A 26,193-nucleotide genomic window follows, 5' to 3' on the forward strand; every position below is an offset into this window, starting at 1 on the left:
TAGAATTCAATTAAAAAAGAGAAACCAAGTTTATAACAAAAGGAGACACATTTATAGAGCTTGTATATTCTTTGAAATTCTCAAAATGACACTGTTAATTCCTAAAGGTGCTAAACAGATCAAGTTATAATCAGAGGTTATGAAAAGCAACAAGCCATTACGATATAGTTAGCCAGATAGTCGAAGACATTAGGCAGTAGAGGTGAGAAGCCTTATGCTTAACTACTGATTATGGCACTGAAGAAAAAAAGCGATCCAATTATAGTAATAGTTAACATTTAATTTACCGAATGATTATGTAACACAATGTTAAGAATCTTTAGAGGTCTTATCTATTTCAGCCTCAGAACAATTCTATTAGGTCAGTAGTGTTATACGCATTTTACAGTGAGAAAGCTAGGAGGTAAAGCCAGGGAGTTTCCCTTCAGGCTGTCTCTCAGAGCCACTCTGCTGTTAGAACATCCTACGTGTGCATTTTTCTAAATATGCTTAGGCTTTTTAGGTTGGGTTTAAAAAGTATACATTTAAATATAATGTATCCATGGTGCAGGTGCTGCAAGTTGGATGGAGTAAGTGAGCCTGATTTTCAGAACTGGGGAAGGCTACAGAGAGAAGGGCGTCTGTAAGGAATGTCTTCCGTGGTTTTAAGAACGGTTCCTCCACATGAAACATCCTACATTTCATACCTGTCTGAATTCTTCTGATCTTTCGATGCCACCCTAAATGTCAGCTCCTTCAGGACGTAGTCTGGTTATATAAAAAGATACACATGAGAGAGATTTCTAAATTATAAGTTGTGAAGCCAATAGCTGTAAGACGGATTTTACCACTAACGTTCACCGTCGCTCCTTTCCTGGCTTCAGTTTCTTTAAACTGAAAGGAAGCGGTGGCTTGGCCTATCTCTTCCTTTTATAATTTCTCCTAACCTCTTCAGATTTCTGCCAAAGCAGCCTTAAAAAAATAACTGTCCTTACTAAAACCTGCAGGAAGAGCTTCTCCGCGTTGGCAGCTCAGCAGGGAGGGGGTGGAGAAGCAGAGAGGAGGCGGGGGCTCGGAGGGAAGCGCGGTGCGCTGACACGTGACTTCCTACCCAAGGAGCCTCTGCCGCCAGCCTCCCAGCAACTGGTGCGTCCCGCCTGACGATGTCGGCGCAACCCGGTTGGCCCTCGGGAACGCCCGTAGCAAGAAGGCATCCTCGGTCGCTCTGTTCATTGGCTTGGGCTATTGTCGCTCAGATGGGTTGCCAGAGCGCCGCAGGCGGTGCTGCCGGAAGCCCCTCCCATTGGCTGCTGGGTTTGTGGCTGGCTGGCTGAAGCTGTCACTCCCCGGCCGTTTCCCTGAGGCCGGCGTTCTGCTGGGGGGCGGGAGGAAGAAGGGCCTGACCAGCCGTCGCTGCCGCCGCGGTCTTCGCGGCTGCTATGACCCTCGGGCGAGGCTGCCTGGTCAGCTCCGCTCTACGCTAGTGGCGGCCGTGCGTCCGCCGCAGCCGTTCGGGTACCCAGCGCGGCCGCTCCCGCGGCTCCTTACTCTCCTCAAGCTCCTCCAGTGCCGCCGGCTAGGCGAGGCAGAGGCAGGATGAAGATGATGGTGGATTTCGAGGAGTGTCTGAAGGACTCGCCCCGCTTCAGGTAACTGGTGCGGCCGGCGTCACCCCGGAGCTGAGTCCCCGGGCGGTGGGTGGGCGTGAAAACCGGCTACCGAATCGCGAAGAGGGCGCCGAAGCCCTCTCCTTCAGACGGGGCGAGCGGCAGTTTTCTCCGCTCCCGACCCTGCGAGGGCACTGCAGCCCAGAAGGACTCTTCCCGAGCTGCGAGGGTGGCCGGGAGGGGGGACGTTGTCTCCTCATCCCATTTCCTAGCCCTCTGACCCAGGCGAAGCAACCCAGAGAGGCCTGGCGCACCCGCTGTGCTCCGAGGACTGGGGTGCAGCCGCGTTCCCGAAGACTCGTGCCCTTTTCTGGCGCGCGCTCTCGTCCCCTGTCTCTTGCAGCTCTTCCTTTCCGCTTCCTTCCGCTCCTCCGTTTTTATCCCTCACCCCCTCTTTAAGGGTGCGTGCTGGGCACCCTTTCGCAGTTCACTTAGTTCCTCTTTGCGCTTTTCCGCTCCCTGTACCCCGTGGAGGAAGTAGTGGGGGCCGGCGAACTGGGACGTCGACTTCTGTTGCTTGTGTTTCTCCTGCCAGACGGGCTGTCAGGAAGGCGCTGGCCGGTGATCTGCACCGGAGTCGGGGGTGGGAGCCCTTGGACCAAATCACACATTCAGTCGACTCTGGTCCAAGACTATCTGCTTTGCTTTCCGCGTAAGCTTTTTGAAGGGGGCATCGCTATCGAGAGGTATTGGGTTAAGAAATAAGGTGTAGAAGAAGCAGTGCATTTCTGTTTGAGAACGGAAGTGGGAGGGCTCTGAAGATTGCGTTTACGTTCCTCTTCCAGCAGCGTCAGTCGGGGAGGGCCTCGGATCACAGCTGGATGCTCCCAGCGGATCTGTCACAGAAACTGACGTGGTGGCAGTTTGTGGTGACTCGGATTCTCATGGATTGCTCTCCCTCCCGTGTGAGAGGCGGCAGTCCTGAGGGTTCCAGAGTATATGCTCTTTCTTTTACAGGTATCTTAAGAAATTCTCGAATTGTTTTGGAAAATGGAGTTTTCCTACGTTGTATTTTTTAGTGCATTTACAGGAGTAGGACTCTCCTGAGGCCTTTTTTTTTTTTTTTTAAGGCCTTAAAAAATGGCATTCGATAGTGACATTTCTTGAAAGCTCCCCCAGAACATTCAGGGAGTGGGTGGAATGTGTGTGATGCGTTGTGAACTCTTGCATCTTCTGCCTGGGAACTAACTGTTCTCATCCTTATCACTGTTAATTAGATTTCCCGTTCGTTTTTCAGTTTTGATTGTTTGTTTTTTATTTGTTTTGTCTGTAATTTTATTTAGACTTTAGGGCTGTTGCTTGTAAAAAGCTGCGCCTTGTTTGATTGCTCTTGTTAGTATTAGTTTTTGAAACTTCTTTGTTCTGCGTGAATTGAGGGACTCAGGAGACAGAGATGAATTGTGTAGGACAGCTTTACACGTTAGATTCCAGAACCGTGTGGCAAATGAAGTAATTTTTAAAGTGTACCTTATAAAATTATGCTTGTGAAATTTTTATGAATAAGTCATCTATTTATGTTGGGTTTTTTACTGCAATAATCACAGCATTTTTCTCCGAGAGAATATATATGGCTTTGTGCTCATTTTCTTCCACATTTTAAACTTGATTAAAAAAATATTGAGAAGTCACTCGGAAAGCTTTAGGCACTCATAGTCAAAACCATATATCTTTGTTTTTGAAATAAAGGAGTTATTGAATATAAAAGAAGAGGGGAAGATACTGATTAACTTGTATGGAATATTAAAGTTTTATTAAATATGAATATAATATCCTACTTTAATTAAGATAGTAGAGATTTTCAAGAGTTGTTTCCAGAATACCAATTACTGTTGGTGGCAGTCTGGGAAGAAAAACAAAGATTCAAAGAACTCCAATATCTTGTGTCTATTTTTGGAACTAGATTAGATATACAGTAGAGGGAACAATACCAATAAATAAAAGGTCTCATAATTTACATTCCTAAATTTTATTGTTTTTTTCTGTAATCCCATTACTAAGTAGGTTTCTATAGCATTTGAAAAGACTATTTCAGGAGTCGTTTTATTCATACACTTTATGTGTAAAAGAAACTTAACTTTTAAGACTATTGTGCATTTTTATGAGTGACATAGCAAAACTTTCATATCAAAACAAAAGATTTGTTAGACCTGGGGCTTGTTTTTTGATAGCAAGGCAGCCACCCTATTTGTTCATTGTAGTTTTCTAATCTATTATGCTGCTTTAAAGTTAATACCTATTTTTATTTTTAAAAATATTTTATTAATTTAGAGAGCGGAAGAGAAGGAGAAAGCAAGGGAGAGAAACATCAATGTGTGGTTGCCTCTCACATGCCCCCTACTGGGGACCTGGTGCAAACCCAGGCATGTGTCCAGATGGAATGGGAACAGCAACCCTTTTGTTTGCAGGCTGGTTCTTGATCCACTGAGCCACACCAACTGGGGCCTATTTTTTAATTTTAATTAATAAGTGAATCTTGTGGCATATAAGTTTGGCATGTGGATATAACTGCCTTGGATGCTATGAAATTGCAAAAGGCAATGTAAAAGGCAAATCTTGCTGAAGAAGAATTTGAAAATTTTCCTATTAAATTGATAAGGGAGGACAAGTTAAAATAAGGGGAGAAAGATCTTGCAATTTGCAGCATTGTCTTTAGTCATTTGAATGAAGTCAGTGGTTACTTTTACATGCCAATAAGCTTATATTCCTCTTTAGATTGGAAGGCACATTTTGTTGTGTAATTTGGGGTTGCCTTTTTAGTTCTTTGAAAAACCCTTAAAAAGGTTGAAATCTTGTCCATCTAAAAATCTGCAAGAAAGTAAATGTGTCTAAGTGTACATTTTTAAGGTGGGGCCTTTCAATTTTGACAAACATTTGTTGAAGTTTGAACTTGTTTGGCCTATAATTGTATGCAGGATTGCTTTTTAAAATTTTGTAAAAGTTTTAAAAAATTGTGCTTCTCCTTTATGTAATCATGGTTCACTGGTAAGTGAGTATTTTGCTTGAAACAAAGTTGGATTAATTGGGGCTTTAATGAGAGATTTGGTCTGAACAGTAACTCTTGGCATTAGCAACCCTTTAAACACTTCGGTCTTTATCTGATACATTTATTATTTTTTTAAGTATTTTTATTGATTATGCTATTACAGTTTTCCCAATTTTTCCCCTTTTATTTCTCCTCTACTTTGTTCCCCCTAACCCTCCAGCATTCCCACCCCCCCTTAGTTCATGTCCATGAGTTGTACATATAAGTTCTTTGAGTCCTCTGTTTTTTATACCATTTTTATCTTTCCCCATCTATTTTATTCCTGCTAATTATGCTTTTTTTTCCCTATACCTTTCCCCCCCTATTCCCCCCTGCCCCCTCCCAACTCAACTCCCTATGTGATGTTCCTGTTCTGGCTCTTTGCTTAGTTTTTCGTTTTGTTGTTGTTCTTTTCTTTTAGGTTCATTTGTTGATAGTTATGAGTTTGTTGTCATTTTATTTATATTTTTAATCTTCTTTTTTCTTAGATAAGTTCCTATAACATTTCATACAGTAAGGGCTTGGTGATGATGAACTCTTTTAACTTGACCTTTATCTGCCCTTCCATTCTAAATGAAAGCTTTGCTGGATAGAGTAATCTTGGATATAGGTCTTTGCCTTTCATGACTTCAAATACTTCTTTCTAGCCCCTTCTTGCCTATAAGGTTTCTTTTGAGAAATCAGCTGATAGCCTTATGCGAACTCCTTTGGATAAATCTGTCTCCTTTTCTCTTGCTGGTCTTAGGATTTTCCCTTTGTCTTTAATTTTGGGTAACTTAATGATGATGTGCCTTGGTGTGTTCCTCTTTGGGTCCAACTTCTTTGGGATTCTCTGTACTTCCTGGACATCTGAAAGTCTATTTCTTTCGCCAGATTAGGGAAGTTTTCCTTCATTATTTGTTCAAATTAAGTTTTCAATTTCTTGCTGTTGCTTTTTTCCTTCTGGCACCCCTATAATTTGGGTATTGGAACGTTTCAGGTTGTTCCAGAAAGTCCTCAGCCTCTCTTCATTTTTTTGGATTCTTGTTTCTTAGTTCTGATCCAATTGAGTGCTTATTTCTTCCTTTTGTTCCAAATTGTTGCTTTGAATCTGAGTTTTCTTCTTGTCACTCTTGGTTCCCTGAATATTTTGCTTGATTTCATTTTGGGTATCTTCCATTTGTTCTTTCATTTTTCAACCAAGCTCAATCAGTTCTGTGAGCATTTTGATTACCAGGGCTTTAAATTCTCCATCAGTTAGGTTGGCAATGTCCTCATCGCTTAGTTCTGAGGTTTTGGTGTGTTCTTTCATTTGGGCCATATTTCTTTGTCTTGGCACACCTGATAAGTTGTAAGGGGCAGGGCCTTAGATATTCACCCAGGCAGGGCAACCCTCTCTGCTTTGTTGCCTGTGGGAAAGAGGCCAGAGAGGGAGCAATGCAGTTTTTCTGTTTGTCTCTAGCTCACTTTCCAACAAACTCTTGAATCAGGCTGGAAGTATGTCCCACAGCGGCAACCCCAGCCGTAGCCCACAGTCAGCTCTGAGTCTCGGTTTCCCCCTTAAGTCAGTTCCTCCCATGCAGCTCCCCCGAGCTCTGCAGTCAGCCCGCTCCTCAGCTGCCTTCCTTTGGTTTTTCTGAATTGCCAACCCCACAGGGTCTAGGTTACTGGTCTTGTTGTTTTGGTTGATTTTTTTCTTTAATTCCTTGGTTGTTGGAGTTCTATGCATTTTTGATTTTCTGGTGCTTCTGGTTGTTCATTGATTTTTAGATTGGTTGTTGTCCTCCTTTTGGTTGTGAGAGAAAGCGTTCTACCTATGCCTCCATGTTGGCCAGAACTGGGATTTTTTCTTTATTCTTAACAATGTTTATTGTACACCATTCTGAAGGGGTTTTTTTGTTTGCAGATTCTGTTTTAGAATGATCCTTGTTCAAGAAATTAGGATAAAATATCTTAAAAAGTATTTTGGTCCAAAAGTTCTTAATGGGTAGAAGTATTGGAATAAAATGTAAACAATATTTTTAGTTATGTTTTGCTGTTAAACTGGTGCCAATCTCGGTTGCTTTGCCACTTTACTTTTCACCTTTGGAACAGATCCACTGATAACAAGTAGCACTTTATATATGGAAAATATATAGCATGTGAGGGATGAGGAGAAATATGTTTTCATCTCAGAGGTGGTAGAATTGAATTATAAAGTATTGGGTTGGCTAAAAAGTTGGTTTAGTGTTTTGCATATGTTGGCTCTAGTAGTGCTTAGCTGTTTTTAATTTCATCTGAAACAATTTTGTTAGATCGTATTGTGACAGCTGTCATATCGGTGTGGATTTTTTAAAAAACTTACCAAAATTGGTGAATTTTTGTGCAGCCATTTTAATAATGAAGATGAAAGAAAATATGCAACATCTTCAGCATATTATGCTTTATTATTTCAAGAAAGGTAAAAATGCAACTGAAACAAAAAAGATTTGTGCAGTGTATGGAGAAGATGCTGTAACTGGTCAAATGTGTCAGAAGTAATTTGTGAAGTTTCTTGGTGCTATTGACATTTGGCCATAATTCTTTGCTTTTGGGGCTGTCTTATCCATTGGAAGAAGTTTAGCAGCACCCCTTGCCTCTACTCACTAGAAGCTAATAGCAAGAGATAGCTGACATGCTTATAACATCCAAATCAATAAAATGTATCTTTTATTTTATGGAAAAAATATAACAGACTTTTTGGGCAACTCAGTAGTTTTTATCATGATCCAAAATACAGGAATCCTGCTGTTATACCTCACTGTAGCTTCTAATTCTTCCCTTAATGTAATTATCAACTTAAGTTGAAATAAGGAAGAACAAGCTTTTATTATGTGTCAGATCTTATACTAGATGCTTTTATAGTTACTCTCTCATTAAATGTTAAAATATACAGTATTGTGGGGTAGGAATTATTATCCTCACTTTTTAAATGTTTTGTTTTGGTTCCATATAAATTTTTGGAGTATTTGTTTTACATCAGTGAAATATGCCATTGATATTTCAATAGTGATTGAATTGAATCTGTAGTTTGCTTTGGGTAGTATGGACAATCTTAATGATGTTTATTCTTCCAGTCCATGAACAGGGTATATGTTTCCATTTATTTGTATCTTCCTCAGTTTCTTTCTTCCATGTTATATAGTTTTCTAAGTATATGTCTTTTACCTCCTAGGTACTTTTTCTTGATGCTGTAGTAAATGGGATTTGTTTTTCTAGTTTCTCTTTATAATAATTAATTGTTAAAGCACAAAAATGCCATCAATTTCTGAACACTGACTTTGTATCCTGCTACTTTGCCAAATTCACTTATTAGGTTGAGTGCTTTTTTGGTGGAGACCATAGGGTTTTCTGTGTACACTGTCATGTTGCCCGCAAATAATGACACTTTTACTTCCTCATTTCCAATTTGGATGCCTTTTATTTCTTTTTCTTGTCTGATCGCTATGTCTTGGACCTCCACTACTATGGTGGGTAACAGTGGTTAGAGCAGACACCCTTGTCTTATTCCTGATCTTAAGGAAAAAACTTAGTTTTTGCCCATTGAGTATGATGCTGGCTGTAGGTTTCTCGTACATGGCCTTTATTATGTTGAGATATGCTCCCTCTGTTCCCACTTTGCTGAGTGTTTTTATCATACATGGGTGGTGGATTTTATCAAATGCTTTTTCTGCATCTACTGATAGGATCATGTGGAGGAGTCTAATGAACAAAAGAAACTAATGAGCAAAATAGAACCAGAGACATGGAAACATGGAACAGACTGACATTGGCTGGGGTGGGTGGGGATAATGGTGGAAAGAAGGGGAAGGGACTAGTCAAAGGACATATATGAATGAGCCATGGAAATGGGCAATGGTGTGGGGATTGACTATGGAAGCGGGGAGCAGGCTGGGTGGAGGAAGGCAAAGGGGGAACAGTTAAGACAACTGTAATAGAAGGACAGTAAAAATAAATGAATAAATAAGCAAGCTTTGAAAACCTGCCCTGGCTGAGTGGCTCAGTTGGTTACAGCATCCTCCCATACACTAAAATGTTGTGTGATAATTCTTGGTCTGGGGCACATATGTAGGTTATGGCTTCAATCCCTGGAGTATGTATGGATTGATGTTTCTTTCTCACATTGATGTTTCTCCCTCTCCTTTCCTCTCTCTAAAATCAATAAAACATAGCCTGAGGTGAGGATTTAAAAAATGTGTTTAAAATCTCCAAAACTGGATATTTTGAGAAGTTAAATTGACTTTTGTTTTTTTAAAGAGGGGAGGGAAGAAGAAAGGGAGAGAAAATTTTGATGTGTGAGAGAAATATCAACTGATTGCCTCTTGAATGCCCTCAACTGGGGACCTGGCCTGCAACCCAGACATATGCCCTTACTGGGAATTGAACCAGCGACCTTTTGGTTTGTAGGCCAGTGCTCAATCCTCTGAGCTACACCATCCAGGGCTACAGTGACTTCCTTGATGGTGGACTTTTAAATGGTGGATCTGGAAGTAAATTCACTCTATCTCTCAAGCCACAGGCTTTAATTGCATTGTTTAATTTCCATTAAGGTTGTATATGGTATTTTATTATACAGATATTTGAAAACTGACTTTTGCCCTGATCATGTAGCTCACTTAGTTGGAGCTTCATCTTAATGGGTGATCCCTGGTGGGAGCCTATTCAGGAGTCAACCAGTGAATACATAACTAAGTGGACTGACAGATTGATTTTTTTCTCTACTCTCTCTCTAAAAATCAGTAAATAAAAAAATTTAAAAACATGACTTTTGTCTATTAGCTAGAAGAACCTTCCCCTATCTTATTATTATAGGATATTTTTATATCATTTTATAGTAATTTTTAGTTTTGTGTAATGCAACTGGGTTTTAGTTTTGAGTGGAGGAGACAATTTTACCTTCTTTCTAATGAAAGAAACTTTTAATACCTTTTATTGAATAATTTATCCTTTCTCTACTGATTTAAAATTACACACATGCACATAGACATACACACGTCTTTTTTTGGATTCTGTTCATTTTCATGATGTCTTTATCTATTCTGCAAATACCATTAATATTTTAGTTATACTACTTCATAGTCTGTTATGATATCTGGTGGGACAAGTGTTCCTTTGTTATTGTGGGTTTGTTTTTCCCCCCCCAAAGTTTAATGGCTGTTGTTGAATACTTTGTCTTTACAATAGTTTCTAAAAGTTCAGAGGAGAGTATGTCTTTCTAAGTATTTTGGTATTATTACTTTAAACTGTTTGTCATGTAAAATTTCAGAGATGATTCAACTATATTCTGTTTATAGTTGAATATATTCAACTATATTCTGTTTTAAATACAAATATAAGTTGAAAGTAAAAGGATAGATAGATATGAACCATGCAAGAAATACCCAAAGAGGCTAGAATAACTATACTAATATCAGATAATATATATTTTAAAAATAAAAATTAGTAGAGATAAAGGACATTAATAGTAGAGATTAATGATAAAAGGGTCGATCTGTTAGGAGGACATAACACTTATAAACTTGGGTGCTTAGAAGAGCCCCAAAATACATGAAGCAAAAATTAACAAAATGAAGGGAGAAATAGACAGTTTAACAGTAATAGTTACTTTTAGTAATGGGTAGAACAAGTAGGCAGATTATCCACAAGGAAATAGATGTGAACACATACTGTAATTCAGAAGGACTTAACAGATAACTATAGAACTTTTCACACAACAACAGCAGAATTCATGTTCTTCTAAAGTGCACATGAAACATTTTCTAGCATAGACCATATGTTACACCACTAAATAAGTTTCAGTAAATTTAAAAGGCATGTACAAAATATGTTCTTTGACAACAATAAAATGAAATTAGAAATCAGTAACAAAAGAAAATCTGAAAGACTTACACATTTGTGGAAATGCACTCATAAATGCACTCATAAATGACCAATGGGTCAAAGAAGAAATCACAAGGAAATTAGTAAGTAGACTCAGAATAATGAAAACAAAAATATTAATACAATATCAAACTTATGGGGTGTGGCAAAAAAAGTGCTGAGGTAGAAAGTCGTACCCGGAAAACACCTACATTAAAAAAGAAGAAAAATCTCAAATCAGTGATCTAACCTTCCATCTTAAGAAACTAGAAAGGGAAAAACAAACTAATTTCAAAGCAGTTAAAGGGAGGAAATTTTTTTTGAAAGACTAGATAAGAAATAAAGAATAAAATAGAAGAACAATAGTGATAATCAGTGAAACCAAAAGTTAGTTATTCAAAAGATCAACAAAATTGACAAATCTTTCTCTAGACTGACCAAGAAAAAAGGGAGAAAACTCAAATTACTAGATTCAGGAATGAAAGAAGGGACAACACTACTGTTTTATAGAAATAAGGATCATAGAATGTATCACTTCTTAATTCATTCTATATAGCTAGTATTACCCTGCTGCCAAAGCCAGACAAAGATACCGCAGGAAAACTACAGATCAAAATCCCTTATGAATACAGACACAAAAATTCTCAACAAGATAGTAGCAGACCAAATATAGCAACTTATAAAAAGGATTGTATGTAATGACCAAGTGGGATTTTTATCCCATGAATGCAAAAATCAATGTAATATACAGTATTAATAGATGCAGTGAAAGCATTTGACCAAATTCAACACATTTTAATGATGAAAATACTTAATAATTAGGATAGAGAACTTCATTGCCTTGATAAAGGACATCTATAAGTACTCTTGGGTAATGTCATACTTAATGGTGAAAGACTAAAAGTTTTCCCCTAAGATCAGGAACAAGGAGTCCACTCTTCTCACTTCTATTTAACAATGTAGTAGAGGTTGTAGCCAGAGCAATTAGACAGGAATGAAAAATAAAAAGCATTTATAAAAGAAAAGAAATAGAAATAACCATCCTTACTTTAGGTTATATAGTTTCTCTATAGAAAATCTTAAGTAATCTATAAAAACCAATTAGAACTAGTAAGTTCACCAAGACTTAAGATACAAGATCGGTGTACAAAAAGCATTTGTATTTCCATATACTAGCAAATACAACTCTTCCATTTAACAATGGCATCAAAAAGAATAAAATACTTAGGAATAAATTTAATCAAAGAAGTGTAGTATACACTAAAAACTACACAATATTATTTAAAGAAATGAAAGATCTAAATAAAGGGAAAAACATTCCATGTTTATGTCTCAGAAGACTTAATGTTGTTAAGATGACAATACTCCTAAAATTGATCTATAGGCAAACTAATCCTAAAATTGGTATGGAAATGCAAGTGATCCACAATAGGAAAAAAGTGCTGAGGAAGAACAAAGTTGGAAGATTCACTTCCCAATTCAAAAATTTACTGTGAAGTTATTGTAGTCAAGACTGTGATACTGGCATAAGGATGGAAATATAGATCAATTGAATAGAATTGAGAGTCCAGAAACAAACTATTACATTTATATAAACCAATGCCCGATAAGGATAGCAATGTATTTAGTTTGGAAAGAGCAGTCTTTTCAGAAATGGTGCTGGAGCAACTGGGTAGCCATATGCAAAAGAATGAGGTTAGATCCCTACACCATATACAGAATTAACTTAAAATGGACTATAGACCTAAATGTAATAGGTAAAACTATAACATCCTAAGAGAAAAACATAGGAGTCAATCTTTGTGACCTTGAATTAGGCAGTAGTTTCTCAGATACAATGCCCTGAAATACAAGCAACCTAAAAAAAAAAAAAGATAAACAGGTTTCATTAAAATTTAAAACTTGTGGGTTTCAAAGGACACAACACTGATTACCACATAGCTTTCTACTCCAGTATCCACCTGTCTGTTTCTTCATTTTTGGGGACAGCAGTTTGCCCTGTGACCTCATTTCTCTAATGGATGGAAGAGTTGTTGATTTTTTTTTGTTTTACTTGTTAAGATGGAGTGTTAACTTCTAAGCACCTTACATGTTGATTCGAATGTCTCAGTGTTTTTTTTTTTTTAATCTTCACCCAAGGATATGATCATTGATTTTAGAGAGAGAAGAAGGGGGACAGGGAGAAAGAGAAACATTGATGCGAGAGAGAAACATGCATTGGTTGCCTCCCATAGGCACCCTGATCCCTGACCAGGGATGGGACCCACAATCTTTGGTGCATGGGATGATGCTACAACCAACTGAGCCACCTGGGCAGGGCTCAGTGTGGTTTTTAATTTTCCTGTTAGATTTTGGTGTTGAGCACTTTATAAAGTACTCATTGGTCATTTGAATATGTTACTTGAAAATTTTTCACATCTTTTGCCCATTAAAATAAATAGGTTATGCTTTATTATTTGACTTGAAGTTATTTACAATTCTGGATACATAAGTACATTTGTTAGATACATCTTTTATGACTATTTCCATTGCTTTTTTAAAAAACAGATTTTTAGAGGTAATTTAGGTTCACAGCAAAATAGAGAGGAAGATACATTTTCTATATACTCTTTATCCTCACAGATGAATAGCCTACTTTGTTAACATTTCTCATGAGAGCAGTACATTTTGTATTTTTATTTTTTAATATATTTTATTGATTATGCTATTACAGTTGTCCCATTCCTTCCCCCTCCTTATTCCCCTCCACCCCGTACCCGCCTCTTCTACAAGCATTCCCTTTTCTTAGTTCATGTCCATGGGGGTTGTACATGTAAGTTCTTCGGCTTCTACATTTCCCATACTATCCTTAACCCTCCCTCTGTTTATTTTGTACCTACCATTTATGCTTCTTATTCCCTATACCTTTTCCTTCATTCTCCCCCTCCCCCTCCCCACCGATACCCCTCTATGTGATCTCCAGTTCTGTGATTCTGTTCCCCTTCTAGTTGTTTGCTTAGTTTATTTTTGCTTCTGTTTTTCTTTTTAAGGTTTGGTTGTTGATAGTTGTGAGTTTGTTGTCATTTTACTGTTCATATTTTTTATCTTCTTTTTCTTAGATAAATCCCTTTAACATTTCATATAATAAGGGCTTGGTGATGATGAACTCCTTTAATTTAACCTTGTCTGGTAAGTGCTTTTACCTGTCCTTCCATTCCAAATGATAGCTTTGCTGGAGAGAGTCATATTGGATGTAGGTCCTTGCCTTTCATGACTGAATACTTCTTTCCAGCCCCTTCTTGTTTGTAAGGTTTCTTTTGAGAAGTCAACTGTTAGACTTATGGGAACTCCCTTGTAGGCAACTGTCTCCTTTTCTCTTGCTGCTTTCAAGATTCTCTCCTTATCTTTCATCTTGGGTAATGTAATTATGATGTGCCTTGGTGTGTGCTTTTTTGGGTCCAACTTCTTTGGTATTCTTTGAACTCCCTGGAAGTCTATTTCTTTTGCCAGATTGGGGGATTTTTTCTTCATTATTTTTTCAAATAAGTTAACTTCTTGGTTATCTGACTTCAATACAGTTCAATTTTCTGGCAGTTCTAGTTTTTTGTTTTTAAATTTGTTATTGTCCTTCTTTTGGTAGTGTGAGGAGGCAAGGTATACCTATCTATGCCTCCATTTTGGCCGGAATTGATCTTAAATTTTTATTAGTGTTTACTTTACATGATGTTCTGGCTATTGCTTTGTAACAAAACTAAAAATCAGTGACTTAAATAATCATTCTGTTGTGCTTATGATTGGTAGGTCAAGAGTCTGGAAAGGTCTTGGCTGGATGATTTATCTGTGATCCATGTTATGACAATTGGGTAGCTGAGGCTGGTTCATTTACTTTCATTGTGGCTTGTTCATTCATTGTCTGACATTCTGGTGCTTCTTGGTCTGTCTGTCTTTCTTCACCTGGCATGTCATCTTTCTGGACTTTTCTAAATGTCTCAGGCTTCCCACAGCATGTTTTGTGTGAGGGTAATTAGCTCATTTTTAAGAGACATAGGTTGAAGCTACCAGGCCAGTTAAGGGCTAAGCTTGGAACAGATACATTATTTCTACTGTATTGTGTGAGAGCAGTCACAGGGGTCACTATCTTGATGGTAGATTGCCAAGGCCATGTTGCAGAAGACCATGTGTGGCAATCTTTGGAAAATATAATCTGCTATACAGTGCTTCCAAAAGTACTTTGGAAAGAATGATGATGAAAATTACTAAGATGCAATAAGAGTGAATATTTAGCCCTGGCTGGTATAGCTCAGTGGATTGAACACAGCCCTGGGAACCAAGTAACCATGGTTCGATTCCCAGTCAGGGCACATGCCTAGGTTGCAGGATAGTTCCCAGCAGGGGACACACAGGAGGCAACCATACATTGGTATTTCTCTCCCTTTCTCCTTCCCTTCCCCTCTAAAGGTAAATAAATTTTTTTTTAAAAAAAGAGTGAATATTTAAAGCTGATGTGAGCCAGTTTGTCAAAGTGACAATTTTTTAAGAATTTCCATCTTTGAAAAGCTTTAGGAAAATAGTTCTCCTGCTATTGGAAAGAATGTGGTTTGATGTAGCTTTTTCAAAGGACAAGGTAATAAAATATCTTAGGATTTAAAAATACATCTACTTTGTTTCAGCATTTTTACATCTAGGGATTTCTTTCAAGGAATAATAGGAAAATTGTGAGAAGTCATATGAGCAAAGATATTTATCAGATTGCTTATATATTGGAAAAATTGTGTTAGTACAGTGTTGTTTAGCTATTAACTATAATGATACCTGCTATATAGAAAGCACCTAATATATACTAGGATCATTTTAAGTACTTTATATAATTTGTACAGTCAGGATGGTCCCCACTCTTTTGAAGCCTGGTGCTGTGTTTAATGAAATTCTTGAGTCTGAGTTTAGAAGATTTTTTTATTGATTGATTTTTAAGGAGAGGAAGGCAGGGAGAAGGAGGGAGAGGAGGGAAGAGGCAGAGGAGAGAGAGACAGAGACATTGATTTGTTGTTCCACTTGTTTATGCATTCATTGGTTGTTTCCTCTGTACGCCCTGGCCGGGGATCAAACCCACTTGGCATATTGGGATGGCATTCCAATCAATTGAGTTACCTGGTTAGGGAGAGGCCTCCCCCCATCCTTTTCTTTGCACTGTTCAACACAAATTGGATTGTCATTACTTTTTAAAAATTTGTATTTTTCAATTATGGTTTACATTCATCATTATTTTGTATTAGTTTTAGGTGTTCAGCATAGTGGTTAGATAATCATATACTTTACACAGTGATCTCCCTGATATTTTAAGTACCTACCTGGCACCATGACTAGTTATTACAGTGTTGTTTATTATATTCCCTGTCTGTATTTTATATTCCTGCAACTACTTATGCTGTCATCTCTATGTGAACTAACTTTTTACATTTTTAAAAGTTGAAAAAAACAAAAGATAATTTTACAACACATAAAAATTATGCAAAGCTTACATTTTAGTGTCTATAAATAAAGTTTTATTGAAACACAGATTTGCTTATTCACTTATGTCTTATCCATGGCTACTTTTTTTTTACTACAACAGAATTGAGTAGTTGGAACAGGGACTGTATGGCCCTCAAAACTTAATATTTATGAAAAGTTTGCTAACCCTTAATGAAAGCCACTGCAGTGTTCTGCCATTCGTAAGAGAATGAGGATCTAGTCTTGTGCCATATAACTCACATTTTGGTCAATGGCGGACCTCATATACAATGGTAGCCCATAAGATTAGATGGAGCTGAAAATTTTCTATTACTTAATGATGTTGTAGCTGTTCCAAAGTCACAGTGTATTCATTACTCATCTGTTTGCAGTGATGCTGGTGTAAACAAACTGTGTTGTTAGTTATCTAAAAGTATACCACATAGTTATGTACAGTACATAGTACTTGATAATGGTAATGATCATCACTGATTTATGTATTTAGATACTTTTTTATTGTTATTTTAGAGTATATTCTTTCAACTTATAAAAACAAAATTTGGTGCAAAACAGTTTACTATGTTATACCTGCAGTAGCTTCATACATCTCATGTTTACTGCATCTCTCGGTTGCAGGATTTTCTCCTGTGCTTGATTTAATCATGTGTTGTTTTGTGCAGTAATTTGCTGCTCAAGTTTGTAGCCTAGGAACTATAGGTTATATCATATAGCATAGGGATTAGTAGGTTATTTCATCTAGTTTAAGTGCACTCTATGATGTTCACATGATGAAATTGCCTAACGATGCATTTCTCAGAACGTATCCCCATTGTTAAGCAGCACATGACTCTACAGACCTCAATTTAGGGGGATAATGTTAATGATATATTATATGAAAAAGTGGGATATAGAGTATAATTTAGAATGTACAATATGATACTACATATGTCAGAAAGGTTTATGTTAAAATTTCTGGAAAGACTATTAATATTTTATTTCTGGCAAATGAAAGTATGCTTTTTGACCTTTAGTTTTAAAGTTTTATTTACAACAATCAGTCCTATAAAAAAAACAAAACAAAACAGGGTGAGCAAAATGCATGAAAAAAAGGAAAAGCAACAGCTCTGGCCGGGTAGCTCACTTGATTAGAATGTCATCCTGCTTTGCCAAGGTTATGGGTTTGATCCCCGGACAGGGCACATACAAGACCAATAAAAAAACTCAAACATAATGGAGGGAAAAGGAGTCAATACATTCTTCCCCTGTTTCCTCTGCCTCCCACAGCTTACAGAAGAGGTGAAAGGATCATGCAGTGAACACTTGTCTTTTAACTAAGACTCACCATGTGTTAATATTTTAGCACATTTATTGGCTCTATTGTACACACACAGAGCAAGTGCATTTTTTTCCTGAATTATTTGAGAGTTTAATATGTATCATCTAAAAATAAGGACATTCACCCTGACTAATGTGTCTCTGTGGGGTAGTATTGTCCTGCAAACCAAAAAGTCACCTGTTTGATTCCCAGTCAGGAGACATGCCTAGGTTGTGAGCCAGGTTCCAGTTGGGGGATGTAATAGGCAACTGATCAATGTTTCTCTCACACATCAATGTTTTTCTCCCTCTCTTTCTTTCTTCCTTCCCCATCTGTAAAAATAATACATAAGATCTTTAAAATAATAAAAATAAGGACAGTCTCTTCCTGTATAACCACATTTATAACACTACAAGAATTACATATTCAAATTTTTCCAAATATGCAAATAACGTCTATAAAAGAAAAACCGTTTTCCTCCCCCTGTGTGGGGAAAATCTGAGCTCTTCTCTACTGTGTCTCTCTTTCCTAAATTTGTCCTTTTCTAGTGACCCACAACACTTCCTTTCAATACTTCTGGTTACCAAATGTGTTGAGTTTTTTCCTCCACACAAGAAGCAGGTCTTCCACAGTAGCTACAATTTAACCAAATCCTGAAAATACCTACTCAGATAGCTTCAGATCTCTCAGGTTAAGCGTGCAGTCCCATAGGCCGCCCTTTCCCACCCTCATTGAGATGACAGTTGCAAGTTCAGATTATCACTTGGGACTTTTGACTGATCAGCTATGTAGTTTGGTGGTTCCCATGATCCCTTCTCAGGTCAGAGTAATTTGCTAGAGGGGCTTACAAAACGCAGAAACATGCATGTTTCCAGTTTATCAAAGGATACAATAAAGTGTGTAGATGAACAGCCAGATGAAAATATACATAGGATGAAGTCTGGGAGGATTCTGAGTACAGGAGCTTCTGTCTTACCTTCCTGGTATGGATAGATGTGTTCACCTACCTGGATACTCTCTGAACCCTCTGCAATTGGGACTTTATGGAGGTATGTTCTTATAGGCATGATCAATTATTAACTATTCCCCTGTCCTCTCACTGGATCACGGCTTGGTCTTTTTGGTGACCACCCTTCATCTAGAATCACACCATAGTTGCCTTATCATTTAGGAATTCTTAAGGTTTCATGAGCCCTGTGTGAGGGATGGGGACGAAGACAAATATTAGAACCAGAGGTGCTCTTAGTGTTCATATTACTTAAGAAATTACAAGGATTTTAGGAGCTCTATGACAGGAACTAGGAGCAGAAACCAATATATATATATATATATATTTTTTTCTGTTATTTCACAATGTCTTTTGTAAATAGTTTTTTTTTATCCTTTCATTCAGCATCCAGTCAAGGTTCCTGCGTTGCTTTTTTATTACCTTTAGCTGACTATACAAACTTAATTCTTTTAATCCATCATCAGTCTCTGAATTTATTTAACTATTAAGAAAATATTGGATTATTGGGAAACTAGGAGAGGTCTTGGTCATATCTGAGACTTGGAATTGGGTAAGATTTTGGTTTTGGTGAATCATCATAGAAACAGTGAGATGCTCTTAAAGAGATTTGTCATGTTCTAATTTGGATAGCGTTAACTTTTGAGGCAAAGTATTTTAGTGTATCACACTTCGCTTTCAAATGATAGATATATTGAACAAAACTGAAAAAATATATTTTTGAGATAGTCTGGGAAAGTCAAACATGAAATAGGGATGAGATTATTGAGGAATTATTACTACGTGTGGTAATGATAAAGAGGATCTGTTAAATTCTTTATCTATTAAAGATCAGTAAAAGATACAACACCTGGATTTGCTTTAAAGTACATCAACAAAAAGAGATAGGACTATATGCAACAAGAATGCCAAAGTTTGCTAATTTTTGAAACTAGGCTATTATATGGGAGCACATTATATACTTCTTGCTAATTTTATGTGTTTGATTCATTTTATAAGAAGAAATTAAGAGACTTCCAGCCAAGATGGAGGCATAGGTAGACACACTGTGCCTCCTCTTACAAACAAAACAAGGATAACAACAAATTTAAAAACAAAACCAACCAGAACTGACAGAATATTGAACTGTATGGAAGTCCGACGACCAAGGAGTTAAAGAAAAAACATTCATCCAGACCCGTAGGAGGGACAGAGAGGGCAGCCAGGCAGAAAGGACTTGTGGCAAGGCAGCAGCTGCCGGACCTGGTGAGGTGCTGGCTTGTAGTCTTGGCAGTCCCACATTCCCATGCAGGTAAACCAGGAGGAACAACTAGGGAGGGGGATAGACCATACAACCGAGGGTTCCAGTGCAGGGGAAAAAAGCCTTTAAAGCCTCTGATTGAAAACACCTGTGGGGGTTGAGGCACCAGCATGAGAAACTCCCAGCCTTACAGGAGAGTTTGTTGGAGAAATCCATAGAGTCCTAGAATGTACGCAAACCCACCCACCTAGGAATCAGTACCAGAAGGGCCCAGTTTGATTGTGGGTAGCCAGAGAAGTAAGTGAAAACTAGCAGAGAGCAAAGCAAGCAGCAGTGTCCCTCTTGGACCCCTCTCCCACATACAGCATCACAACACAGGCACATGGGTTGCCCTGCCCTTGTGAACACCTAAGGCTCTGCCCCTTACTACATAGCAGGCATGCCAAAACAAGAAACAAATGGCCCAAATGAAAGAAGAAATCAAAACTCCAGAAAAACACAACTAAGCGATGAAGAGATAGGCAACATATCAGATGCACAATTCAAAGTACTGGTTATCAGGATGCTCCAGGAATTCACTGGGTACTTCAACTGCATAAAACAGACCCAGGCAGCAATGAAAGTTGCAGAATGTGAAATAAAGAAAAATCTATAGGGAACCAACAGTGACGGGAAGGGAAAACAGGACTCGATCAACGGTTTGGAGCAGAAGGAAGAAATAAACATTCAACCAGAACAGAATGAAAAAGCAAGAATTCAAAAAACTGAGGAGCAGCTTAGGAACCTCCAGGACATCTCTAAATGTTCCAACATATGAATCATAGGGGTGCCAGAAGGAGAAGAGGCGAGAATTCGCAAGAAATTTAAAACTTATTTGAAAAAGTAATGAAGGAGAACTTCCCTAATCTGGCAAAGGAAATAGACTTCCAGGAAATCCAGTAAGCTTAGAGAGTCCCAAAGAAGTTGGATCCAAGAAAGCACATACCAAGGCACATCATAATTACATTACCCAAGATGAAAGATAAGGAGAGAATCTTGAAAGCAGCAAGAGAAAAGGAGACAGTCACCTACAAGGGAGTTCCCATAAGACTAACAGCTGATTTCTCAACAGAAACCTTGCAAGCAAGAAGGGGCTGGAAAGAAGTATTCAGTCATGAAAGGCAAGGACCTACATCCAAGATGACTCTCTCTAGCAAAGCTGTCATTTAAAATGGAAGGGCAGGTAAAGCACTTACCAGACAAGGTCAAATTAAAGGAGTTCGTCATCACCAAGCCCTTATTATATGAAATGTTAAAGGGATTTATCTAAGAAAAGATAAAAAATATGAACAGTAAAATGACAACAAACTCAACTAACAATAACTGAACAAAAACCCCACAAAAACAAACCAAGCAAACAGCTAGAACAGGAACAGAATCACAGAAATGGAGATCACATGGAGGGTTATTAGTGGGAGAGTGGGAGGGGGAGGGGGAAAAGGTACAGTGAGTAAGTGCCATAAATGCTAGGTAGAAAATAGACGGGGTGGGGGTGGGGGTTAAGAGTAGTATAGGAAATGTAGAAGCCAAAGAACTTATATGTATGACCCATGGACATGAACTAAAGGGGGAAATGCAAGTGGGAGGGGATGTATAGGGCAGAGGGGAATAAAAGGTGGGGAATAGGGCAACTGTAATAGCACAATCAATAGAATATACTTCAAATTAAGGAAAAAAGTTAAGTCATAAACATTGACCCCTTATTTTTTGACATGGAAAATGTAACTTGAATGTGAAAGTTATCTGGTATCTAAAACTGTTACTTTACAGAGGAGTTCTTCTCTATAGTGTAAAGATATATAGCTCCAGGAAACTTATTTGTAAACATTTGATTAGAAAAAGAATTCTTAGCAAAAATAATGTATTATATGGGTCTGAATCTCTCAAAAAGAATCTAATATTTAAGGTATTAAGAAGTAATCTTGTTCTTACAGTATTTATTTAAAAATTGCTGTTTTTTAAGAATGGCTGAAAGCTAGCTATGACAAAAGAAAAATTCTGTAGCAATTACAAAACTGTTTAATTCAAACTGCCACTCACAATTGAAGAACACTATTGTGGAGATTTTTTGCTTATCAATCAGCTATTGTGTGAGTTTTGTATAATCTTTCCTATGACTGCAGGACTGATGCATTACTAGTACTGCTTTACTATGATTCCAAGAGATGTAACAGTGGCATTTCTTTTTATTTGAATCCAAGAGCTGTATTCTGACCATACGTGCTGGTAGCAGTCATTAAAGTAAAAATATACCAATGTTATGTAAGTAGGAATTTGAGTCTATGAAAGTTAACAAATGAATTAGTGTCAAGGCCTTTGCTCTCTATATCAAGAAGGTTTTAGTTTTTCTTTTTTATCTTAATAATTATTTGAGAAGCCACTCATACAGTCAATAAGCAGTTTGCAACCAGATGTGCACATTAGAATCACTCAGGGAGCTTTTTCCAAAATACCTTTGTTTAGATTCTATTCCAGACATACTGACTTAGAACTTTTGGGGGGAATAAGACTCATAGGCACAGATACTTTGAAAAGGCTTTTTGGTGATTTGGTTTTGAACCTTTATTCAAGGACTACTACTTTTGCTATATGTAAACAGAAAATAATAAACTCCTCTCCCTGTCTTTAACCTAATGATTATAGGTAATACAGTTTCACATTGGCTGTCTCTAACGGCATCCCTTATTCTGTTTCTCTGGAACAAGTAAATCATTAAAAATTGCAGTGGATAGAAAGCCATTAAGGAGTTTTTAGCAGGTTGCCCTGGCTGGTGTAGCTCAGTGGATTGGGCATGGGCCTGTGAAGCAAAGGGTCGCTGGTTTGATTCCTGGTCAGGGCACATGCCTGGGTTGCGGGCCAGGTCCCCAGTGCGGGACATATGAGAGGCAACCACACATTGATGTTTCTCTTCCACTCTTTCTCCTTCCCGTCCCCTCTCTCTAAAAATAAATAAATAAATAAAATATTTTTAAGAACCCTCCTTATTTAAAAAAAAAAGAGTTTTTAGCAGGTGAATGATGTGATAACATTTGTATCCCACTTATTAGTACCAAAATTATTGTGTCACATCCCGGACTGACCTCTAACCGCCTATTTTAGACAATTTCATTATAGCACTTTGCTAGAAACCTGTTCCCTGCCCAACCCAGTGCTACCTATAATCATTGTATTGTATTGATAGCCTTTCTGAGATACTAATTTTATCAATTTTACTTTTATACTGCAAAATTCTGCCTTTTTAAATGCATTATTTTATTGTTTTTAGAGTAAGAGAGGAAGGGGAAAGAGAGGTTGAGGGAGAGAAAGAGAAAGAAATATCTGCTTATTTATGCATTCATTGGTTGCTTCTCATACATGCCCAGACTGGAGATCAAACCTGCAACCTTGCCCTGGCTGTTGTAGCTCCGTGGATTGAGCGTGGGCCTGCAAACCAGACAATTGCGGTTTGATTCCCAGTCAGGGCACATACCTGGGTTGCAGGCCGGTTCCCTGCAGGCCAATTCCCAGCAGGAGACACATGAAAGGCAACCGTACATTGATGTTTCTCTCCCTCTCTCCTTTCCTTCCCCTCTAAAGATAAATAAATAAAAATCTTTAAACAAACAAACAAACAAAAACCTGCAACCTTGGTGTATCAGACAATGCACTAACCGACAGCTGTCCAGCCAGGGCCTTTACATTGCTTTTGAGGTAAGCTTTGCTAAGGTCTTCTAATATACTGTACCTCCTGTGTCTTCTCCGTTCCAATTTTGTTTCATGTCACCTAAACGATGCCATAGTCTGCAATGCTCTTCTCTTCTGCCTTAAAAAAATATTATGGAAAAAATATATTATGGCCCTGGCTGGTAACTTGGTTGAAGCATCAACCTGTACAGCACAAGGTTGCAGGTTCCATTCCCTAGGGCACATGCCTAGGTTGCAGTTTGAATCCCTGGTTGGGGAGTGTATGGGAGGCAACTGATTGATTGATAGTTCTCTCTCTCCACCTCTCTCTCTAAAATCAAAACATCCTGGGGTGATGATTTTTTAAAAATTAAGAAACTTTTTGTCTTCTACAAGTTTTGAAAACAATTTATATTAATTGGAAAAATACTAAAATACAAATGTTTAAAATATCTGAGTGCTAACAACTTAGAGCTTATGCTATCGGATGTTTTGTTCTATTTATGCCAACACATGCATTTTTTGTTGTGCATGAATAAGATTGGATTATATTCAATTTACTACACCTCAATATTTTTTCATTTAACAATATAATATTCATATTTCTTTGTAGATCAAACATATCTGTCTTAGTCTTTAAATGGCTGCATGTTCTTTAAATGGCTGCGTACTAATTATTGAATGGTAATTTAATCAACCAATCCCCCTAATGAGTTTTTTATTTTAATTTTATTTTTTCTAGTCTTACCTCTACACTCCTGGTGTATTTGACTTGTTGTATCTATAATGTCACGCCTAAAAGGATTATAATTCAGAGAGGATATACACTTAACATTTTAGACAATATTGATAAATTCTATTCCAATAAAAAAAGAATGAGTACTAGTCCAACCAAATATTAGTGCTTTAGTTTCCCCCCCTTTCTGTGTGTGTGTGTGTATGATCTTAAAGAAGTGACTATTTTTATATATTTATTAAAAATATTTTCTTTTTGAGCACTCTCCCTCTGGGGAGCAAGCAGTCCATGCCATTTTCTTCCCTCACTTCTTCCCCCACACATCTCTTAAACTCTAGTTTGGGCTGTTATAGCAGAATAGGATAGACTTAAATAACAAACATTTATTTCTCACAGTTCTGGAAGGTAGAAGGCCATGATTAGAGTGTCAGCATGGTTGTGTTCTTAATGAAGACTTTCCTGGTTTATAGAGAGAGCTCTGGTCACCTTATCTCCTTACCAGGGCACTAATCCTATCATGGGGTCTCTATGGTCAGGACCTAATCAAGCCCTAAATACCTCCTAAAGGCCTCACCTCCAAATAATCATTATACTGGAGATTAGGGTTTCAGCATTTCAAATTTTGGTGCAGGGGAGAACGGCAGGGATACAAACATTTAGTATAGAACAGCGATAATCAATTTACTTTTCTTTTGACCCATCATCATAGTAAATTAAATGGATTTACTAATATTTTAATTGATTACAGTCTTATAAATAATTTTGATAGGTCATAATTTTTGAAAGTGTACCTAGAGCTTATTTGTGCATGTTTTATTTATGATTTTGTATTAATATTAGTTATAATGAGAAATTATTCTGTCTTATGTATCAGTAATAGTGTTATATTGACTTTTGAAAATGAAAAAGAAATGAGAGAAAAACAAATGCCTACTTTTTTCTTCAAGCTCAGGTATAATATGATCTTGACATTTATTTTTGAAATCTTCATATAATTCACCTCAATATGACCTTTCTGACTGCCACTCTTTTATAATTTATCTTATCTGAAAGTATCTGTTATAGATTGAATTGTGTCCCTCCCCAATAGATAATGTTGAAGTTCTAATGCTCAGTATCTCAGAATGTGACCTTATTTGGAAATAGGGTCATAGCAGATATAATTACAAGTTAAGATGAGGTCATACTGGATTAGGGTGGGCCCTTTATCCGTTATAACTGCTGTCCTTATAAGAAGACAGAAGACAGTGTAAAGGCAGACACACAGGGAGAAGACAGCCAGGTAATGACAGAGGCAGAGAATGGAATGATACAGCTGCAAGCTTTGATTTCATGGCTACCAGCAGAAGCTAGAAAGAGGCAAGGAAGGATCCTCCCCTACAGGTTTCAGAGGCAGCATGGCCCTGCCAACACCTTAATTTCAGACTCTAGAACAATGAGAGCATAAGTTTGTTTTAGGCCCTCTAGTTTATAATAATCTGAATGGAAGCCCTAGGAAACTAATATAGTACATATTTCACTTAGCTTTTCAAATTTACACAACATAGGGTCATACAAAATGTTGTGGGTATCTTGTCTTCATCCTTAATTTTTTAGTTGATTCTTTTTGTTGTTTCTTTTGTTAACATGGTTTCCTATATTTTTTATCTACCTCACCAAATTAGTTCTTGAATTTATTCTGTTTTTTATTGTATCTGATTTCATCATCATAATTCCCTTTTCTACTTTTCTGAGAAAGAAAACAAAGTAAATCTAACTTTTTTCATTCATTTGCATTCTTTTGTTTAATATTCAGTGTAAAGTTTTCAACAGCATAAGTTTTTCTTTGAGCTTAGCTTTTTTTTTTGAAGATTTTATTTATTTTTTTTTAGAAAGAAGGAGATAAGCATGTGTGAGAGAAATATAGTATCAGTTGCCTCTCACATGCCCCCCAATCAGGGACTTGGCCCACACCCCAGGCATGTGCCCTGGCTGGAAATCGAAACAGCGACCTTTTGGTTTGCAGGATGACACCCACCACAGTGAGCCACAACGGTCAAGTGGCTCAGCAAAATGGTCACTGGTCATTGGTCAACAAAAGCTTAGCTTCTGTTGGAGTTGTTTTTAAAAAAATTCAACTGAGTAAAAATCAAATTGGCTCTATTGAGCAATTCATGAATGGCACAGCATCCCATCTAGCAAACAGAAGGGCACTCTAGGGA

General features: G+C 37.6%; 1 protein-coding gene across 3 annotated transcripts in view; it reads left to right on the forward strand.

Moving 5' to 3' along the window:
* The first annotated feature begins 1,306 nt into the window (after positions 1-1,306).
* The window catches only part of ACAP2 (ArfGAP with coiled-coil, ankyrin repeat and PH domains 2), a 162,508-nt gene continuing 137,621 nt past the window's right edge, over positions 1,307-26,193 (forward strand). For all 3 annotated transcript variants that reach the window (XM_037137166.2, XM_037137168.2, XM_037137167.2), the window contains exon 1: positions 1,307-1,628. In XM_037137166.2, the coding sequence (XP_036993061.1) occupies positions 1,576-1,628 (53 nt within the window). In that variant the 5' untranslated portion in view covers positions 1,307-1,575. The remainder of the gene's footprint in view (positions 1,629-26,193) is intronic.

Source organism: Artibeus jamaicensis, unplaced genomic scaffold (assembly GCF_021234435.1).
Source record: "Artibeus jamaicensis isolate MK-2021 breed Jamaican fruit bat unplaced genomic scaffold, CSHL_Jam_final contig_793, whole genome shotgun sequence".
NCBI lineage: Eukaryota > Metazoa > Chordata > Mammalia > Chiroptera > Phyllostomidae > Artibeus > Artibeus jamaicensis.